At 38.7% G+C, this 18,816-nt stretch overlaps 4 protein-coding genes across 4 annotated transcripts; 2 read left to right on the forward strand and 2 right to left on the reverse strand.

Annotated features, from left to right (window-relative positions):
* The first annotated feature begins 408 nt into the window (after window positions 1–408).
* On the forward strand, window positions 409–1,451 carry LOC137721739 (protein LURP-one-related 5-like). The gene is made up of 2 exons (XM_068460761.1): window positions 409–764; window positions 956–1,451. Exons 1-2 carry the CDS (start codon window positions 504–506, stop codon window positions 1,361–1,363), a joined length of 669 nt encoding a protein of 222 aa, XP_068316862.1. The 5' UTR covers window positions 409–503; the 3' UTR covers window positions 1,364–1,451.
* Window positions 1,452–1,924: 473 nt separating this feature from the next.
* On the reverse strand, window positions 1,925–5,812 carry LOC137722651 (ethanolamine-phosphate cytidylyltransferase-like). Its single transcript, XM_068461702.1, has 9 exons — window positions 5,085–5,812; window positions 4,761–4,996; window positions 4,446–4,627; window positions 4,142–4,213; window positions 3,799–3,866; window positions 3,053–3,173; window positions 2,669–2,734; window positions 2,443–2,565; window positions 1,925–2,254 (listed from the first exon to the last, which is right to left on the reverse strand). The coding sequence occupies exons 1-9, from the start codon at window positions 5,429–5,431 to the stop codon at window positions 2,183–2,185; spliced, it is 1,287 nt and encodes a 428-aa protein (XP_068317803.1). The 5' UTR covers window positions 5,432–5,812; the 3' UTR covers window positions 1,925–2,182.
* Window positions 5,813–11,164: 5,352 nt separating this feature from the next.
* On the forward strand, window positions 11,165–15,562 carry LOC137722730 (uncharacterized). The gene is made up of 15 exons (XM_068461805.1): window positions 11,165–11,576; window positions 11,714–11,844; window positions 11,930–12,062; window positions 12,157–12,313; window positions 12,396–12,474; window positions 12,797–12,837; window positions 12,919–13,035; window positions 13,128–13,208; window positions 13,853–13,915; window positions 14,011–14,062; window positions 14,207–14,281; window positions 14,380–14,427; window positions 14,613–14,648; window positions 14,736–14,810; window positions 15,226–15,562. The coding sequence occupies exons 1-15, from the start codon at window positions 11,417–11,419 to the stop codon at window positions 15,298–15,300; spliced, it is 1,323 nt and encodes a 440-aa protein (XP_068317906.1). The 5' UTR covers window positions 11,165–11,416; the 3' UTR covers window positions 15,301–15,562.
* A 30-nt stretch (window positions 15,563–15,592) lies between these two features.
* LOC137722731 (bifunctional protein FolD 1, mitochondrial) lies at window positions 15,593–18,447 on the reverse strand. The gene is made up of 5 exons (XM_068461806.1): window positions 18,144–18,447; window positions 17,352–17,668; window positions 16,367–16,603; window positions 16,107–16,274; window positions 15,593–15,872 (listed from the first exon to the last, which is right to left on the reverse strand). Exons 1-5 carry the CDS (start codon window positions 18,349–18,351, stop codon window positions 15,702–15,704), a joined length of 1,101 nt encoding a protein of 366 aa, XP_068317907.1. The 5' UTR covers window positions 18,352–18,447; the 3' UTR covers window positions 15,593–15,701.
* Between the last annotated feature and the right edge of the window lie 369 nt (window positions 18,448–18,816).

The raw sequence follows: 18,816 nt of genomic DNA on the forward strand, positions 1-18,816 counted from the left end.
TATAATTATATAATACACACGCGTCATCTTTGAAGAAATATATGTATCTAATATCCAACATACATTCATATTGCATATACTCCATATTAAATATTATATAAGTAAAAGTGCTCTTATTATGTCATTCAAACTGAAAAATCTCTCCCGTGTAATCATGTATTAATATTTTTCTTATCACTTTGTCACTTTCCACTACTACGCTGAAATTTTAGTAACATTGGAATTGTGATGCATCATCATTTGAAATCATCCCTATTATCATATTAGGTATAAGCCATACTATAATAAGGTTTTCTTAGTTGATTTTCGGATTGCCCCCACTAGAAAAAATTTCTAGCTCCGTCCCTGCCTCTATATATACACACATATCTTTGGACATAGTTTTATTCTCAAGTTTCAGACAGCAAAACCAAAGCTAAATCATTTGTCACTACTCATATTCCTCTCTATCATTCTCTCTGTGTTCTCCGACACCTTTCGATTTTCTCTATCTAGCTAACCACATGTCGAGGATACATCCGGCCGCGTCGTTGAAAGAAAGGTTTCATCATCAGGTGGAAGATGTTCATGTGCCTCCGTCTGTGCTCACCGTGTGGAAGAGATCCAGCATGAGTTTCCAGGGAACTGATGGATTTACAGTGTTTGACGATCGCGGAATTCTAACTTTTCGAGTAGACAATTATTCGAGGAAGAACTGTTGCGTTAGAGGAGGACTTGTACTCATGGATGGAGCTGGAAGAGCCTTGCTGACCCTCAAACCCCAGGTAATTATTTGTCATCAAATCCTTCTCTTCATTGCATTATGCATGTTTAGTAACCAATACAATAAATATAATTCAAACTTATACAAGATAACATACGTGAGTTAAATCAGTTGATCAGAATAATACTTTCGTTTCTCTGTATATCATTTGGTACATGAAAGCTTATCCAAATCCATTCTTGAAATGAACAGATGTTGAGCTTGCAAGATCAATGGAATGCATATAGAGGAGAAGATGGATGTGGAAAGAACCCTAAATCCAGCAGAGTGTTCACCATGAAAAGTGGATCAAATCTTTTTGGCAGCAGAAATAAAAGTGCACCAGCTGAGGTGTTCATGGGAGGATCCACGAGCTCGAATAGTGCTCCAGATTTCATAGTTGAAGGTTGTTTTGGGAGAAGAAACTGCAAAATTCTAGATTGCAGTGGAGAACTTGTGGCCACTGTGTCCAGAAAACGAGTAAATAATTCAGTCTTGCTTGAAAACGACGTGTTCAGCTTGGTGGTGCAGCCTGGATTTGATCTTGAATTAATTATGGGTTTTGTAATTATTTTGGATCGGATTTGTGGGAAGACATTTACCCCGATCTTGTGTTCTTGATTTACCTTGCGAGGTACAAAAATAATCCCATATAAAACAAGATACTTTTGTACCCCACTGGATCTCATATTTTGTAGAGGAGCCATCACTCCCATTTTCTTGTTACCAAGTACATAAAGAGTATGCAAATCTGGATTAAACCAGCTGGCCATGACATTGTGCCTATCGGTTTGTTCAAATCACAATTTTCGTAAATTATGTACATAATTTAGATCATCGCTTGCTTCGAGACGCGTCATGTGAGCGGCAAGTGATATGTACGTGCGAGAGAAGATACGTATACTACCATCTTGCCCAAGCCGAAACTTTTCGGTGTATTTATCCCGAAGGGCAAAGGATAGCCATATACATATCTGTTTGTTGATCGACTTATACAGGATGCACATGGCATGTTATGGAAAAGCTGGTTGTTACAGCGCCACACAACATGTTACTAACAATGCCAAACATGTCTATACAGGACAAGTTTTCGACAACGAAAAGAAGTAAACCAAACTCGGAGAGATTACCTCGTAACTTGATGTCTAAAGATTATTCCTTTTTTGGGAAAGATATGGCACAGAAGGAAAATCAAACTAGTTTTTCTCAAGTTCTAGAGGTTGTGGATTGAATCCGAAAATATCGATCTATACAACAAAAATATTGCTGCATGACAAGACTCGGGAATCGCATGTGATAATAGGATCTGTGAAAAACATCATGTGAATGTACCAAAACTCAGCTGTGTCATCTGTGAAGTTAGTACTACTTGGTGAAAGTACCAAAATAACAGGTACACCCAACGGCTAGCCATGTATTGGCCTCAGAGATCTACGTCTATCAGTCACCGGAAACATAAGCCTTGCCTTCGTAATACCTTTTCTCACTTGCTGCCTTTTTCTCGTTACGTTTCTGCAGGAAAAGAGATGGTGATAAGCCATAAGTTTGAAGCATGCTAAGCAGATTTCAAAACAATATCAACTAAAACATTTGTTGAACATAAGAATGCTTTATGTTTATAATGTTGGAAATTTCATTCTATATCATGGGTCCACATTTGAACAAGAGTATTGCGAGGAAGTTCAGGTATAGGGGGAAACCTGGTATGCTTCATGATTGGATACAATCCTTCTAATTATCGTGGAAGTGGTGATATCAAGCGAGCTATCCAAAACTTTGAAGATGCCCAAACTGATTGGGACTTCATATGGATTGCCTTCTTCCTGCAAAATAAAAATGTGTAAATAACCAACGCATCTTGGCGGCTCCAGAATTAAAGCTACCGAAGTAAATATATCAGCGTTAGGACCTTGTTTTGCAATTTACCTTTTCAAAGTTGCTATTCTCTGCTACTGTTCCGTGGACCACTAAGGAGATGTTAAAGGTTGTGAGCTGCAGCAATAAAACATTCCACAAAGAATCATATAATTATAAATGTGAGCACTGTTTTAAACAAGTGAAGTTCACAAAAATATGGAAAGTACTCAAATGAGATTACTGGTAGACCCAAATTCTAGTTCAAGTAACATTAAATGTGGGGGGGGGGGGGGGGGGGGGGTGTTGAAATTAACTATATCCAACTTCCCGAATAAGAAAATTTTGTGACGAAAAGAAATAACCATAAGGAAACCAGAAGAATACAGGAGAAGAATGAAGGCTGACTAAAAGCATAATGAAGCAAACTCAGGACCAAATGTAAGACAAGCCCACCATGTCTTTTGAGATTTCCCATGGAGAACCGATTATAACCTCATCCACATAGCGGCATGCCAAAACACTTAGGCTTCTTTCGTGAAGGTTCATTATTGGGCGATGTGCTCCTCTATTAGCACTGCAATGCAAATATTAGAAACAGCTATTACTAGTGGATTTTGAAATCTAGTATATAATGCAATAAAAGGATTTGTACTTGGAAGAAGAACATAAAAACCTAATGAGAGTTTGCAATAATAAATTAACATATATACAAGGTGGACGTTCATGAACTGAAGTATTAGTGAAATATATAAAGTTTTGGGTTCAATCGCAACCAGGAATTGAAATAATACACATATGGTGAGAGCAAAGTGGCATTTTTATGTGATACCAAAATGCACACAAGGCAGGGAAACGGGTGCAAACAATAAAGGTAGATTAAGTAAATCAAATTTCATGAAAGATAAACTGATGCTCAGCCAAGTTTTCCAAAGTAGGGACAAGCGACAAGGTTCTGTTCAATGAGAAAACCTAGAACACTTGGTATAAAGTAACTTATGAAGTCATTTGCTTTTCATGCGACGAGATAATATACACACACGTGCGTGTGCAGGACGTTCTGCTACAATTGTATGTTTACTATTGGATTTGATTTTTATCATTGTCAAACTCTATATGGTTCTAAAGTAGATTCAAGTGATTAAAGGGTTATTGGTTGTAGAAATTAACATGTGAGAGTGAGAGTAAGATGGAGATAGTACCTGACAGTCTGATCAGTGTGTATTCCAACAAGAAGAAAATCCCCAAGCTCTCGTGCTTTCCTTAAGATCTATATGAAAAGGAAGGCCATGTAACCAAAAAGTAAGTTTTTTCTCCCTTACTAGCTTATCAAATCTAAAGCAAATTTTGGAAAACAAGAGAAACAGACAAGAAGACCATAATAGTAGAATGAACAGAAAACAATCCCACATCTAAGAAAAACGGTGCAGATGTGTAAGTGTGTCTGTGTTGTTTGTTTGTGTGTTCGTGTTTGTATTTGTGTTTGGAAGAGTACTGTAAGTGAAGAAAAAGCTAAAGATATGTGAGTAAAATCATCCACATTACCTCCACATGTCCAGCATGGAAAAGATCAAATGCACCATCTATATAAACTATGCGCGCGTCAGACTGAGGCCCCTGCATTCAGGCATAAAGCATCATTAAAAAGTGACAACGCGTAGTAATTCAAGGCCAGCAAGAGAGTGTAGTAAAAATAAGTATACGTGACACAGAAATCATGAATTGTCTTTCCTTTTTCATATGCCTTGTTTATAAAGAAACAAACTTCGGAATCTAGGTGAGCGATTGAAGAAAAAAATTGCTCTATTTCAAATAACCAGTAGGGAAACAGTTATGGAGACAAAATTACCTTTCCGTTTGAAAACTGAACAATTCTCCGAGATGTCGGTAGGAAATGAGACACACGGGTTCCACTTCTAGATCCACGATCTTCGAACTTCTGACTGTGACCGTGGCTGAATTGTCTTTGCAAGGAAGAGTGATGTTGGTTCTCATTAACAGATCTCTCTCTTACACAGAGAAGCATACGCCCTATTACACGGAATTATCAAATAATAAAATTAGACTAACAAATTCAAACTGCCGCAATAACAGAACTATACAACCGTAACTCTACACAGAACATCAGTATTTAATCAGCTCCTCTCCTAGAAATGGAACTAACCAACAATGTCGGTGCTGGAGACGCCTTCTGTCCGTTTGATCTGCTTGTAGCGGCCGGCCTTCTTCGCAAGAGCATAAGCATCGGTCCCATCAGGAAGCACACATGGGTCATCCCCATGAATGATATAGTCTATATTGTATTTATCAAACAGCTTCTTCATGAACTCTTCGGTTATAGCATAAGGTGCATCCGGAATCACCTCATCAACCCATTTCACAGCATTAACCATAATCATCCTAATTAACAAGGTAATTAGCTAAACCACACATTCACATAGCCCATAATTATGAAGCTAATCAGCTGATCAACACAAAAAGTTGGTACCTTTCGTTGAGAGGAGTCACAGGGGGACCTTTATTGACGATGATTTCGGCGTCGCTGACGACTCCGACCACCAATTGGTCGCCGACGGCACGCGCCTGACGGAGGGCGTTGCAGTGGCCGTAGTGCATCATGTCGAAGCAGCCGTCCATGTAAACCCGGACGGGTCTGTTCTTCTTCCTCCGCCATGGAAGTCCCAAAGGAAGCTGAGGTCCGCCGCGTTCTTCTGAGCCCAGAAGCGAAACCCCGACGCCGACCCCCACCGCCACCACCACCCCGCCGACGAGACCCGTGGCTACAAACCTCGCCCAGCTCCGCGCGTTCTCTGAGTTCCCATCTTCCAAACCCATCTCGAATCTTCTGAAATTTGCCAAATCAAATCAAACGAAAGCGATTGCTTCGGTCATTTGATTCAACCCAACATTTCCTTCGGCGTATCGAATCGAAAAATCGAAGAATGTCGGCAACTTTTTTATTCGCAACTGTTGGGTTCTGTTCGGGGGTTCCCCTCACTTTTCTCTCTCTCGCTCAATTTTCACTCTTTCTTTTTCTGTGCGGCGGGTGATTCTTGGGCTAGGCCTAAAGCGCTGTGTTTCTTCGCCGTTGGATCAAAGATGGACGGTTTGAGATTTTGGATTGAAGCAAAATAGTTTCGCGTTGAAACCGCTTAAGTGAAACCCATATTTCGCGGACCCATCTCTTTCTCTCTCATCCGTCTTTCACATCTTTGTGCACCCAAATTCTTCATATCTGCAATCCTTGTCGCCCCTTTTCGTTTCCGAGTCAAAGATGATTGGAAGCTGACGAAACCGGTGGTACTGATCGAGGATGCTTTGTTTGCACGTGTATCTCAAGGGTTGCAACTTTTGGATTGAATTGGACTTGTAGTACTCGTGGGTTGCTTTCTTTTATGGTGCACTTACAGTAGGTTTTGGTTTAATGTTGCCAGTTCGGTTCTTTTTGGCTTTGCTTTTTTGTTTCTGTCTTCCAGATTTTTTGCGTTTATGTTGTTGGTGTTCATTTTTCCTTTGCATGTTATATTGTTGCAGATTCGTGCAGTTGGCGGTCCAAATCCACAGACGAAATTCTGGAAGCAAGACCGTGAATTGCAAAATTTTGCTTCGTTAGGTACAGTACAATCCTTGTGAGTAGTATAGATTGGAAACCAAGCTTGATGCGTACCTATCTTGTTTTTCTTTTACTTTCTTTTTTTTTTTTTTTTTGTTTCTGAATAACCTCAGAAGCTGACTGCCCGGCTTTAACAGTGCATTTTGCCATGAGAGGTCCTAAGAGTACGTACTATTGCTGCGAAGAGTGCCCGCAGCAGAATAATTAAGCCGGTAATCCCCCTCAGGAGCAGTACCGCCTTCGGTTAATATCTGTCACTCGATAAGAGTAAGAAGATCATCAGCAACAACATCAAGTTGGCCATCATCAAAATTGATGAACAGCAATATCGATGATCTACCGGACTCGTTATGGGTTGAAATCTTTTGTCAACTTCCTTCTTATAAGTACGTTTCACAATGCAAGTGCGTTTCCAAGCGTTGGTGCACTCTCATTTCAGATCCTCATGTCATTGGCCGTTTTCTAGACCTCCAAAGGGATCGTAAGCAAAAGCCAATAACTACTGCAATAAATTCAGAAGGGGAGGAATTCCTTAAAAGAATGTCCCCGTCCTCTAAACCGTTGAATCAGCTTTTCCAAAGACTTGTGAGTTTCCACAGTTTGAAACAAGAGCCAGTTGTGGTAGATACGTATAATGACTTGGTTCTGTGCTGCGCAAGCGAGTTTAACCAGCGGGATTACTATGTCTGCAATCCATACACAACCAGTGGGTTCCCCTTCCTCCCCCACCACAAGTGTGCGCATTTGTACTAGTGGGATTCATCTGTGATCTTCCCTACTATAACAACGAGGAAGATTATCAGCCAGGAGATATGATCCAGCTTAATGCGGAGTATAGGTGCAGAGTTGTGAGATTAATGGATCCTGATGATGGTGATGACGACTACGACGTAGAATATTCCCGCGAATTCAAAGTGCAGATCTTCTCTTCTGAGACTGGTGAATGGAGGGAGACAACTGTAATATCTGCGTTCAACTTTAGTTTGAAAAAATTGAGTCCCAGTTTTGTCGTTGCTTCCAAAAGAATGCAGTATTGGATGAGTGATGACGGAGACATTCTTATTCAGTTGGATCCGTCCATGATCGACAAGAGTGCTAGTGCTAGTGCTAGTTTATCTACTACAACCTGTTATAGACGTCGTTTTAGTCATGAGTGGGACTTTGTTCCAGTGAGGTGCATAGCAGCTATGATGGGGGTGTGCTGATGTGCGACTACGGCCGTTATTCCCTCAATCTGTCTATTTGCGAGGTGCATGAAGAAGAACAAGAAGATGATCAGAGAGTGAGAATCCATGAAGAAGCAAAAAGTTTGTTTGTGAAACTTAAGAAGAGGGTCTAGTTGGTGGATGAAAAAAAGGTTGTGATAGGCCCATGGACAGATTGATGCGGTAGTTTTTGACCCAAATGACGAGGATAGCTTGTATATGATTGTAGATAACCTCCATGTCTGCAAAAAAGATATTATCAGGTGCAACATTCTAACAGGAGAGGTGTCAAAGATTGTTGGAAACAGAAATTTAATTGTTTCAGATTCTTCCCGTTTGTGCTCCCATGGTGGCCGACGCCATGCCAGTCCCTCGACTAGCGCAAGGTGCAATATCCGAATAGGCGAGGTGTCAGTGATTGCTACAAACAGAAAAGTAAATTGTTTCAGGTTCTTCCCGTTTGTAAGCTTATGTTTCCTTCATGAATATAAATCTCCTCAGTTTTCTTCATAAAATCCATTTATAAAATCGATATACATACATCAAGCAGTAACAAAAGGAATACCAAATGTATAAACCACTACTAGTGCAAGTGTGTCCACATACATTTTTTACAAAGAGGTGTCTGAACTAAGCTTACTTAATATTAATCTCTTGGACATGCTTATTCGATATGGAATACAACATTGTATAATTTTTCTGAACAAACACCTTGTATATATTGATAACAATATAGAAGCATATGGAAAGTAAATCAAATCAAGAAGACAATAGTGTATTAAAAACGAATGTCCATATGAGAAACAAGAATGCTTTGAATGATATGTTTATTCTTCTCAAAAAGAGGCATAATATACAATCTTAATCATAACCAAATAGGAAAAAATAATTACAGGATATTACAAAGAGATTTCACCCAAATTACACGGGATTCATCCTAAACTAGGAAATCCTAAATTATAGGAAACAATACAAGTCAACACTCCCCCTCAAGTTGGTGCATATATGTTACACATGCCCAACTTGTCTAGAAACTTAGAGAACTTTTCACTAGAAACTGCTTTGGTGAGAATGTCAGCTATTTGATCTTCCGTTCTGATTAGAGGCACTTAAATTATTTTACCTTCTAGTTTTTCTTTAATAAAGAACCTGCCAACCTCTACATGCTTAAGTTCTATCATATTGCACCGGATTATGAGCAATATCGCAAGCAACCTTATTATCACAAAACAACTTCATCGGTTGACAATGTTTGATACTCAGCCAAGTTTTCCAAAGTAGTGACAGGTGACAAGGTTCTATTGCAGCTAGTATGCTACTGAAAACCTATTCAATGAGAAAAGCTAGAACAATTGGTATGTATAAAGAGACTCGTGGATTCATTTGCTTTTCGTAGTGCAGATTAGTATCAATCCCTGGGATAAGTTCCTCTTAAGGAAGGAACTTCATTTGAATTGCATTCAATATATAACATATATATATATATATATAGGGCCAAGAACTTGTGCCAAACAGATGAACGTGCGAATCAGTTTTATGTTCAATGGATTTAGAGAACTGCCAAATTAACGGTTAGACATATATACATGTTTGCAAAATTTGGAAGATTTAAGTCTTCAAGCAGTTCCTTATTTGAGATATTGGAAGATTAAGTCTTCAAATTATCTTGCAAAATAAGAGAATGTCATAGGAAGTGTACATACACTTGCATACTGGCCTAAAGACGTGCATTCAAAATTTGTCAGGGCAACCAATGAGTTTGTTATATCATGGTTGTTCATGGGAAGAAAGATTTTGTGCTTATCTTAAAAGACGAGTGCATTTTTGCTCACCACCATTCAGTGTGGTGTATGCTCACCACTCTATTTAGCACCGTTAAATAAGTTTGAATTTTGAGATTTGTGCTTATCCACTACACAAATTTCTAAATTTAAACTCATTCAACGGTGATAAATAGGATGATGAGTATACAACACACTAATGGTGGTGAGCAAAAATGCTTCCCTTAAAAGACTAGTGAGGCTTTAAGGCCCAAGAAGATAGAATAGCTTCATATGTTTCTACTAATCTCATGCATTTTAGCAATCACAATTATGAGAGAATTGTGAGCGTGACTTAAATGTCATTAAGATGTAATGGTATTTACTTAACAAGAAGTATTTGCTACCTAAATGTGACAATATGTAATTTCAAGGTATGGAAAGCTTTAGAGATCTTTCTTTAAACAACTTAAATGTGAGGAAGTCTACTTCTTAACAAATTATTGTGTAAGTCCTAGCATATGTTTAGAGGACTTGATATTGTAAAACTACTCTCCATTGACAGAGATTGAGGGGGTATTTTTGGACCAAAATAACGAGGATACCTTGTATATGACAGTAAATACGAAGAAGTTCCATGTTTGGATAAAAGATATTATCAGGTGCAACATTGTAATCGGAGAGGTGTCAAAGATTGTTGGAAACAGAATATTTAATTGTTTCAGATTCTTCCCGATTGTGCTCCCATGGTGGCCAACGCCAGTCCCTCGACTAGCGCGAGGTGCAATATCCGAATAGCGCAGAGATGTCAAAGATTGCATTGCTACAAACAGAAAAGTAAATTTTTTCAAATTCTTCCCGGCCGTTTGAAAGCTTATGTTTCCTTCTTGTTTGGTGGGTTCGATGGTGAAGTTTGCTACGCTGTGAACTCAAAAAAGTGAAGCTGGAGATGCGTAGGAAATTGGCCGGCGGAATAGGGGGTGGCATTGGCATGAATGTAGAGATTTCTACATTGTATTTGTTCATCTCTCAAAGCCCTCGTCTTGTTAACTCATTATGCTTTATTTTATTGTCTTTGCTTCAGTTTCAATAACTCATTCCGCTTTATTGCACTTTCGCCCATATGATTTTGTCATTGTTAAATGACCATTTTGACTTTTAATGTACATCCCCACTTTAATTTTTTGTTTTTTAACGAACGATAATATATGATCAGGTGAGCTTAGCTTCAAAATGAACTATCAATAATGTAGTTCAAATTCAGTTTTGGCGAGAATCGAATCTAATATCTCTTATTTACAAAAGAAAATGAATATCACTAGATTATAGTACTACGTGGTTTCGAATCTAATTAGAACTTAGAGACGAAGTTGAGTGATTAGAGAAGGTGGTTTTTTTTTTTTTTTTTTCTACACTACTTTTTTTTTTTTTTTTTTTTTTTAGAAAAGTGATTGAAATCAAAGAAGGTTTTAGGCATTAGATTTTAAAAATCTAAAAACGATTTCAAATGAATAATAAACGATTTTAAAACCATTTAAGAGTAAAATACAATTGATCTAAATTTAAAATAATCGTAAGTAAGTAGGATTTTTTCTCTTTCAAATTTTATTCTCTTTTCGTTCGTTTTTATTTAAACGGTTACGATTAAACAACATTAATATTTTAAGGTGATTTTTTTTATTGGGAGACAGGTAAAAAAAGAAGGGAGGGAGTCAATTAAGCTATGTCAATATTTTAAGGTGATTTTTTTATTGAGAGAAAAAAGATAAAAAGAGAGAGAGGGGAGGACTAGGATTATCTCTCCTCCTCTTTCTATCTTCTTCCATCTCCTCATTTCATATTTTTTATTTTGTCTATTTATATATAAAATTAATATAAAATATCGATGTGATTTAATTGTAACCATTTAAATATAAGAAAAAAAAAATATATATATATATATAAAAGAAAAAAAAAGAGAAAATCCAACTCCGGAAGAAAAGAGGAGAAGAGATAAGTGACTTAGAAGGAGAGAAAATTTTAATCAGGTGAGAGTGGTACGCTTGGTAGTGGCGTGGACTTGACTCAATTGCTCTCTATTTGGTTTATTCCTTTTCAAAATTCGTTATTCCGCCGTAACTTCCTTCTTCCTCTTCCCCTCTTCCTGTTGCCGACGAACACAGAAAAGTAAGAGAGAGAAAGCTGGAGAGAGAAAGATAGGTGAAGGGAGATCGCGTTGGACTGGTCTTGCTCACAAGTAAAAATGGCTTCCACGGAGGGTATAGTACCAATAACCAGGGCTTTTCTCGCTTCCTACTACGACACATACCAATTTCCCCCTCTCTCAAACGACGTCGCTCGCCTCTCAGCCGAGATTCGATCATTCACCGCCGATTTGCTCGGCCACTCTCCGGCGGCTCAAGGTCATCGTAATTTCAAAACCCTTATGAAAATTTTACATATTTTTGCTGAAGTGATCAACTTTTTCCAATTTTTTGCTTGCAATCTAAAAAATTCAATATCTTGCATGGTGAATGAATCGAATGGGTTTGATTTTTAGGCGAGGAGAGATTGTTAGTGAGTGAATTGGAGAGTGAACCTCCCCATAAAGTTGACGAAAACATGTGGAAGAATCGAGAGCATATGGAAGAGATACTATTTTTGCTTGAAAAATCCCATTGGCCTCAAACTGTAAGTCTAAGCTAAGTTAATGTAAGTCGTTTTACTGCGAAAGATGCTGCCTTCGTTGTGTTTTGATCCGTGTTTCTTTCGGCAGCTTCGAAAGCAGTCCAGTCCTGATGATGCTGAACTTGCTCCTGTGATTGATCGTCTCCACCAGAAATTTCAAACCAGTTTGAAGACATTGGAGACTTTCCAAGCGAAAAATTCCGAACGTGTGTTCAACACGGGTAGTTCCCTCTCACTTGCCCGTGTTGTGTTTCGATGAGTTATTCATGAATTTTCTATGGTCGTAATGGAATTTTCTGAATGTGCTGCCTGCAGTTATGACTTACATTCCCCAGGATTTTCGGGGAAGGCTCATCAGACTACAGCGGGAGCGTTCAGAGAGGAATAAGCAAGCAGAGGTTGAAGCTTTGGTTAGTTCTGGAGCAACTATACGTGAACGTTATGCTCTCTTGTGGAACCAACAAATGGAGAGGTAAGCCTCCTTGCGTTTGCCAATCAGTTGAAAAGCAACACGTGCTCCATCTCACATTATACTCGGCCCAAAAACTTTTCAGGAGGAGACTGTTAGCGCAGCTTGGTTCTGCAACTGGTGTCTACAAGACGCTTGTCAAGTACTTGGTTGGGGTTCCACAGGTATGCTCCTCTCGGCCTTTACTTGCCACATTATTGGCTGGATTTGCCTACTACACCATATGCTTTGTATGGACCTGTATATCCACTGCTGGTTTGTTCATTTCCAAGGTTAATGTTCTTAATGGTGTGATCAATAATTAACAGTTTGATTTGCCTATCTACCTAGATTTCTTGTTTTGCCTTAGTATGTATTAGTGAGAGCGTAGTTATTTGATGGAACTTCAGTTTATATATTTGTAGATGAATTAAGTATATTTTACTGATTCCATGTTATAGATTGTCGATCATTGGTAACTATTCCTGCACTTCCTTTTGGATGCAGGTTTTACTTGATTTTATTCGCCAAATAAATGATGATGATGGGTAAGTTTTATTGTGGGAGTAGTTTGATTGCATTTCCTAGTAATGAATATCTTATACTCTTATTGTATCCTTCATTAATAGGCCCATGGAAGAGCAACGACAGCGTTATGGACCACCATTATACAGCCTTACAACTATGGCGCTTCTTATACGACTCTTTATTTCGTTGTCTTGGGGGCGATTTGAGACTAGAAAATTGTGAGAATCTTTTTACCTTAGGTTGTTATGTTCAAGATGTAGTTCTATTGTTTTTAACGGTGACACTTTCATTTGTTTTATGAATTGAGAAGAAGCAAGCAAGAGTTAGCTGTCTTCGAAGAAGCTGTTGATGTCTACACCACTGAATTTGTAAGGTTTATTACGTTCATCAGGTATTACTCCTTTTTCTGTTTTGGATTGGGTAACTTTTAATTCCATATGTCATCCTGACTATAATGATTATTATCGCTGTCATTGCATTAATCACTTGCATATTGGTTTTAAGGTTTTAATTTGGGAGATGTTATTACTCCAAAAAAGTAAGCGTGCACTCCAAACTTTCTATATTTATAAACAAAGGGTGGTGCTATCTACACACCCCTTTTTACTTCCCACACACCCTCTTAATTTCTGGCCGTCGAGTCGAATGAATAAGATCAAATGGACAGAAATTAACAGGAATGTGTGGGAGGTAAAAACGGGTGTGTGGATAGCAACACCCTAAACAAAAATACACTTGTGAGGAGTGCAAAATGACTTTTTTGGAGTGCCAATAACATTTGCCCTTCAATTTATATACCCCTTCCTTTTGGTAAGGGTTTGATTTGACTATCCTTTTTTGACCGTAAACGTGTAGAAGTAAAAAATTGCTAATCATGGTTGCTTGCTTGTGTATTATAGGCATGATAGTACTCACACACTTACACATCCAAAATAAAAGCAGTGTTGTCATATTGGGCTGCAAGCCTGTTTTTCCTTTGTCCTGCTGCTAGGTTGCGCTATTTCCTATGTCAATTTATGTATGCATTTTTTTCAGTGAAGTCTTTGCAAATTCCCCCTTTTTTATCCCAGCAGAGGTTGCGGGTGCATTACAAGGAAGGTGGGGCACTGAGACTCTAGTTTAGTTCTTTTTTATTTGTTTAAATTATCTTCTGTAATTTTGAATTAAAACTTATGTTAATTTCTTCTGTATAGGAATACCGATGATTACCAAGAGACCAGTGTTCCAGCTGGGAAAATTCATGAGGTTTGTTTATATATCTTCTCGTGGTACTTGTTCTTTTTCCTCATGACGTCTTGCTTGAGTGTTCACATGCATGGTGGTGTAATTCTATTGATTTATTTCTTAACAATTGTTGCCGTTTAACTAATACCCAGCCGGTAATTATAGGTTTCATTGGCTGTGGACGCAATAAATTCATATATTGCTTGGGATTTCTCACTTGTACAAGGGAAGATAAACTTGGTATTGTTCTTAAGCATTGTTGGGATTTCTCGTTTGCTGCTTTATGCAAAATTTATGACAACGTACATCCCATACTGATATTTATGTTTGGTGGTCAGGATATTGGATTTAGTGTTGAGTATACAAATCCATCTGGGCAAAAATCTGTAAGTTTAACGATGACGCGTCAGTTATTAATTACTATGCTCACTTTATTCTCTTCCTATTCAACCCTTGTTTTGTTGTTGTTGTTTTTTTTTTTTTTTTTTTTTTTTTCTCTCACTCTTGGTGCTCCTTCTAACTTAATTGTTTTCTTGTAATTACTTTGGGGGCATTGCTGGTTTTACCACAGCTCATTTTACCTTACCGACGTTTCGAGTCTGACCAAGTAAGTTCTGCTATTTCTGGCTATTTGTGGTGTTAGAACACCATTTTTTATTTTAATGTCCTGGCTTCAATATATGTCCTTTTACAGGGAAACTTCTGCACATGCGAGGTGGGAAACTACAAACTGATTTGGGACAATTCCTATTCTAGTTTTTTTAAGAAGGTGCGCAGACATGTTTCGGTATCTTGTAGATATTCTGTTTTTGTTTTCCTACGCTGCTTTACATATTATTCTTGCTTGAAAACAAGCGGGCCTTAGATGCTATTTGGAAACTTCACTTTGAAGTTTGAACCGTTAAGTTGCGTTGGATCATATCTCGTTGTCAACAGAATTGGCGTCTTTTGGTTACATTCTGTTACGTTTCTTTTCAATAATCCTATGCAACTACATATAGTGGCTGCTAAGTCTCCATCTCCGTAGCTAAAGTAGGTCAGACGACTTTATCATCAACTTTGAGAGATCGAAAGCAAAATCTGATCTTTTTTCAAACTTTATTATGAATTGGTCGCGGTTGGACTCTACATGTTCAATATCGGAATTTTCTTACATTTATATCTTTTCATTTGCTGGAATATAGGTGCTGCGCTACAAGGTAGATTGCATACCACCAGTCACAGAGCCTGCTGAACCTGCGACTGAAGTGGAAGAATGACTGATTTAGCGTCGGCGCAGATTGAAGAGTGGATACTTTATCTTCATGCCAGATTGATGCTATTCGTGATTTCTGTCAGCATTGAATTGTACCATGTTATTCATTTCGTTTGTTTTACATCGCATCTCCTGAGGTTTGGATATCCAGATTGGTTTCCTTCATCATCAGGGCGTGCGATCGTCCAAGGTACAGAATGTTGTATTATGAATCTTTTGTATATTACCTATTTACGAGGCTATCAGCCCGAAAATTTGATTCAGCAGCCTATTGTAGTCCTTAGATAATTTGATGATTTGAGTGACTGAAAACTGAACACTGAACGAGTTTGAAAGTCGAAAAAAACAACGAAAGCCTGCAGTTTAACATGACCAAAACTATGCTACAATCAACAAAATTACAGTTCATGTGAAGGCGTATACTCGCTTCGCCGAGTCGAGAGTGTTCGATAGAAGCATAGCAATTGTCATGGGTCCAACTCCTCCAGGCACTGGGGTGATGGCTGAAGCCACCCGCACAGCTTCTTCGTAGCAAACATCTCCGGTGAGACGGTAACCATGCTCACAGCTCGAGTCCTGCGAATGCATATATGCAATTAACATACGGAAAGCGAACTAATCAAGAAGCAGTCATTTTGTTTTGCCAAATTCAAACTTTTAATTAAAAATAGGTGCAAGAAAACTGGATTCTGCTATGGCGTTGCCATTAGCTGATCAATATAACAGAAGCTTAATCAATATTATCCAATCGTGGTATTTATTCGATTCTCTAACGTTATAACTTAACGGATGGAGAAGTCTGGTATTTACCTCAACTGGAGTGGTTCCAATGTCGATAACAACTGCTCCAGGCTTCAGCCAATTTCCACGGACCAGATTAGGCACTCCAGCAGCTGTGACCACAATGTCGGCTTCACAGGTGATACGTTCTGGGTTCTTTGTGAACGCATGTACAATGCTGACTGTTGCATGGTGCCTCTGCACAACAATTCGAAGAAAATTATACCTGTACATTAGCGATCTATGGATTGTTTACTATTAATTTCATTTTTGAAAGAATATAATATCACCTGCAGGAGCAGTGATGCTGGAAGTCCGACAATGTTACTTCTCCCAATCACAGTAGCTTTCTTCCCCGTGATTTCCACACCAGACCTGAGCAACAACTCAATGCAACCCTTGGGAGTGCAGGGAATGAACAAAGGCTCCCTTCCTCTCATAGCTAGATTTCCCATATTAATCGGGTGGAAGCCATCGACATCTTTCTCTGGACTCAGCACATCCAAAACTCTTCCCTCATCCAAATGCTGTCCCAGACAGTTTGTTGTAAGTCATCCATACAACAGCAGCAAGTTCTGACATGTAATGCATCAAAACCTCAACTATTTAGTTGCCAACTTGCCACACGTGATCTAAGAGTAATAACTATCCACTAGGGTGCTCAAGGGTCAAGTCTCAAGTTCGGTGGGTGGTTGTACTCTTGAATTCAACTTTGTCAACTAGGGATCTCACAAGCTTGAAACCAAACGTATGGGCCTGCAATCCCGATGTGACCGAAACTTTGAAATTGTTGGATTAGCACAATTCAGACACCGTTTTGCTTGAAATGTGCTGTGGTTTTTAAGGGAACTGAATTCTAAAAATAGGGAAGCTTCCAATCGGTGGGTGATTGTGTGATAGATTTAGGCTTTAAAGCCTATCCCACCCAGTTTTTGAGTCAAGCAAGATCCCCAATAAAGGGGCATTCCCTTGAGTGTGGTAGTTTCAGGTAAAGTACTTATTAGTAATAGCTAACAAGTATATAAGTTTGTTTTATCATTCTTAATAAAATGATCGTTCTAGTTAATCACCTATGTTGATTCAAATTATCTCGGAATTGGAGAATCATGACCATCTACTACATTTTCATTGGGGAAATGAACTATTTGTAGAGAAAATAAACATAACATATATAACTTCAATTTTAGTCTAGCTCTATATGCATCCTTTACTCTCAGAACAGTATATTGCACAAAATAAAGCTTAAAGAAGTATTGAAACAGATTAAGAAATTACTTGTGGTAGAGGAAGTTGCACAAGAATACCATGAACAGAGGGATCCACATCGAAACAAGATAAAGCGCCAAGAAGTTGATCTTTTGTACACTCTTCAGGTAGCTGAGTAACCATTGATTTGATTCCAACTTCTTCACAAGCCATCACCTTGTTTCGGACGTAAGTCTGCGAGTCCCTTCTGTGGCCCACCACAATGACAGCCAATCCAGGAACCATTCCAATGCTCTTCTTCATCCTCCTCACCTCACTGCCTATTCTTGATCTAATTTCATCTGCTATCGATTTCCCATCAATCACAGCAGCTTTCTGCTCGTTTGCTGAGGTGGGCATGAAAACGAAGATTGAATTCGTTAATGCATTATATACTATCATGAATTACCACAAATCAGAGTTCCGAAATTTTGGATTTTCTGTGACAATCAAGTACCACTCCATTTACTCAAAATATTGAAACTTCTTTGTGCTTCTCTACGCATATCAGTATTGTCGAAAATGTACAGATAAAACATGTCAGGTAGCTATTGTTGGCGACAATGATATGGACACGTTAACGAACGAACATCAAATACAACTTAATTTACCCAAAAGAAATATGGAAACTTTAACACATAATACTGTGACGAACTAACACAAATCAAAATTTTAGGAACTGGGTTTTCTACAAACCATCAAATACCACTTAATTTACTTAAAATATTGAAACATTAACACATTAAACACTACAAGAAATGAAATGGAAGCAGATAAACAGAGGAAAGCTAACCAGCAGAGATGGGAAAGCAGGAAGCTTACAGAAACTCAAAGGGGAAGAAAACCCAGATTGGGCGGTGGCGGGAGCCCAATCGTCAGGTATGTCTAAGGAGACAAGAGGAGGAGAGATGATAATCGGGTGGCCGTCGTCGTTTCTCAAGGTGGTCTGAGCTCCGCTGCAGCCTCTGCTTCCCGCCGGAACTCTGGTTCTGAGTCCGTTCCGCCATGGCAATGACACTCGTGGAATCATTGCTCTGCTTTTGCTCTTCTGTTCCAAATTGTTGTCTACCCCCTTTGGCTGCTACTTCATTTGCGTCTTTCTCCTCTCGACTCTCCTTTCTTTGCGCATCACCATTTACAGAGAGAGAGCATTTGCTTATCTGCAAAAAGGCAGAGGCCCAAATGCCTTGTTAATATCTTTAAGGCCCAATTGATTGGACCAACCAAGCCCATAAACTGAGCAAGCCCATTCTACCTGCCCTTGCTCATATTCCAAGTACAAAAATGGACCCACAAAAGGCCGAAGCTTTGGATTTGGATCCCATCTGGATCCAAATTGTGGGGATCCTAAGGATCCTCACATTTTAACTGTTTATCGTACATCGTCGAATCAGAAATCATTTTGAAAATTTTTATTTAAGATTAAATACAAATAGTATGTAACGAAAATTGACCGCACGATGTATAATGAACAATTATGATGTGAAAATCCCTA

The sequence above is a fragment of the Pyrus communis genome, chromosome 17, assembly GCF_963583255.1.
Source record: "Pyrus communis chromosome 17, drPyrComm1.1, whole genome shotgun sequence".
In the NCBI taxonomy this organism is placed as follows: Eukaryota; Viridiplantae; Streptophyta; class Magnoliopsida; order Rosales; family Rosaceae; genus Pyrus; species Pyrus communis.

Bases quoted from the DNA above. Each gene is read 5' to 3' on its own strand.
- LOC137722731 (XM_068461806.1), bottom strand. From the start codon at position 18,351: ATGATTCCACGAGTGTCATTGCCATGGCGGAACGGACTCAGAACCAGA. The intron at 16,604-17,351 runs GTAATTTCTTAA...TGTCTGGGACAG, and splicing joins TGCAACTTCCTCTACCACAA to CATTTGGATGAGGGAAGAGT. The intron at 16,275-16,366 runs GTGATATTATAT...ATTGTTGTGCAG, and splicing joins CAGCATCACTGCTCCTGCAG to AGGCACCATGCAACAGTCAG.
- LOC137722651 (XM_068461702.1), bottom strand. From the start codon at position 5,431: ATGGGTTTGGAAGATGGGAACTCAGAGAACGCGCGGAGCTGGGCGAGG. The intron at 4,628-4,760 runs GTTAGTTCCATT...TCCGTGTAATAG, and splicing joins CTCCAGCACCGACATTGTTG to GGCGTATGCTTCTCTGTGTA. The intron at 3,174-3,798 runs GTACTATCTCCA...TTTGCATTGCAG, and splicing joins CACACTGATCAGACTGTCAG to TGCTAATAGAGGAGCACATC.
- LOC137722730 (XM_068461805.1), top strand. From the start codon at position 11,417: ATGGCTTCCACGGAGGGTATAGTACCAATAACCAGGGCTTTTCTCGCT. The intron at 13,209-13,852 runs GTATTACTCCTT...CATTTTTTTCAG, and splicing joins AGGTTTATTACGTTCATCAG to TGAAGTCTTTGCAAATTCCC. The intron at 14,063-14,206 runs GTTTGTTTATAT...CGGTAATTATAG, and splicing joins CAGCTGGGAAAATTCATGAG to GTTTCATTGGCTGTGGACGC.
- LOC137721739 (XM_068460761.1), top strand. From the start codon at position 504: ATGTCGAGGATACATCCGGCCGCGTCGTTGAAAGAAAGGTTTCATCAT. The intron at 765-955 runs GTAATTATTTGT...TGAAATGAACAG, and splicing joins TGCTGACCCTCAAACCCCAG to ATGTTGAGCTTGCAAGATCA.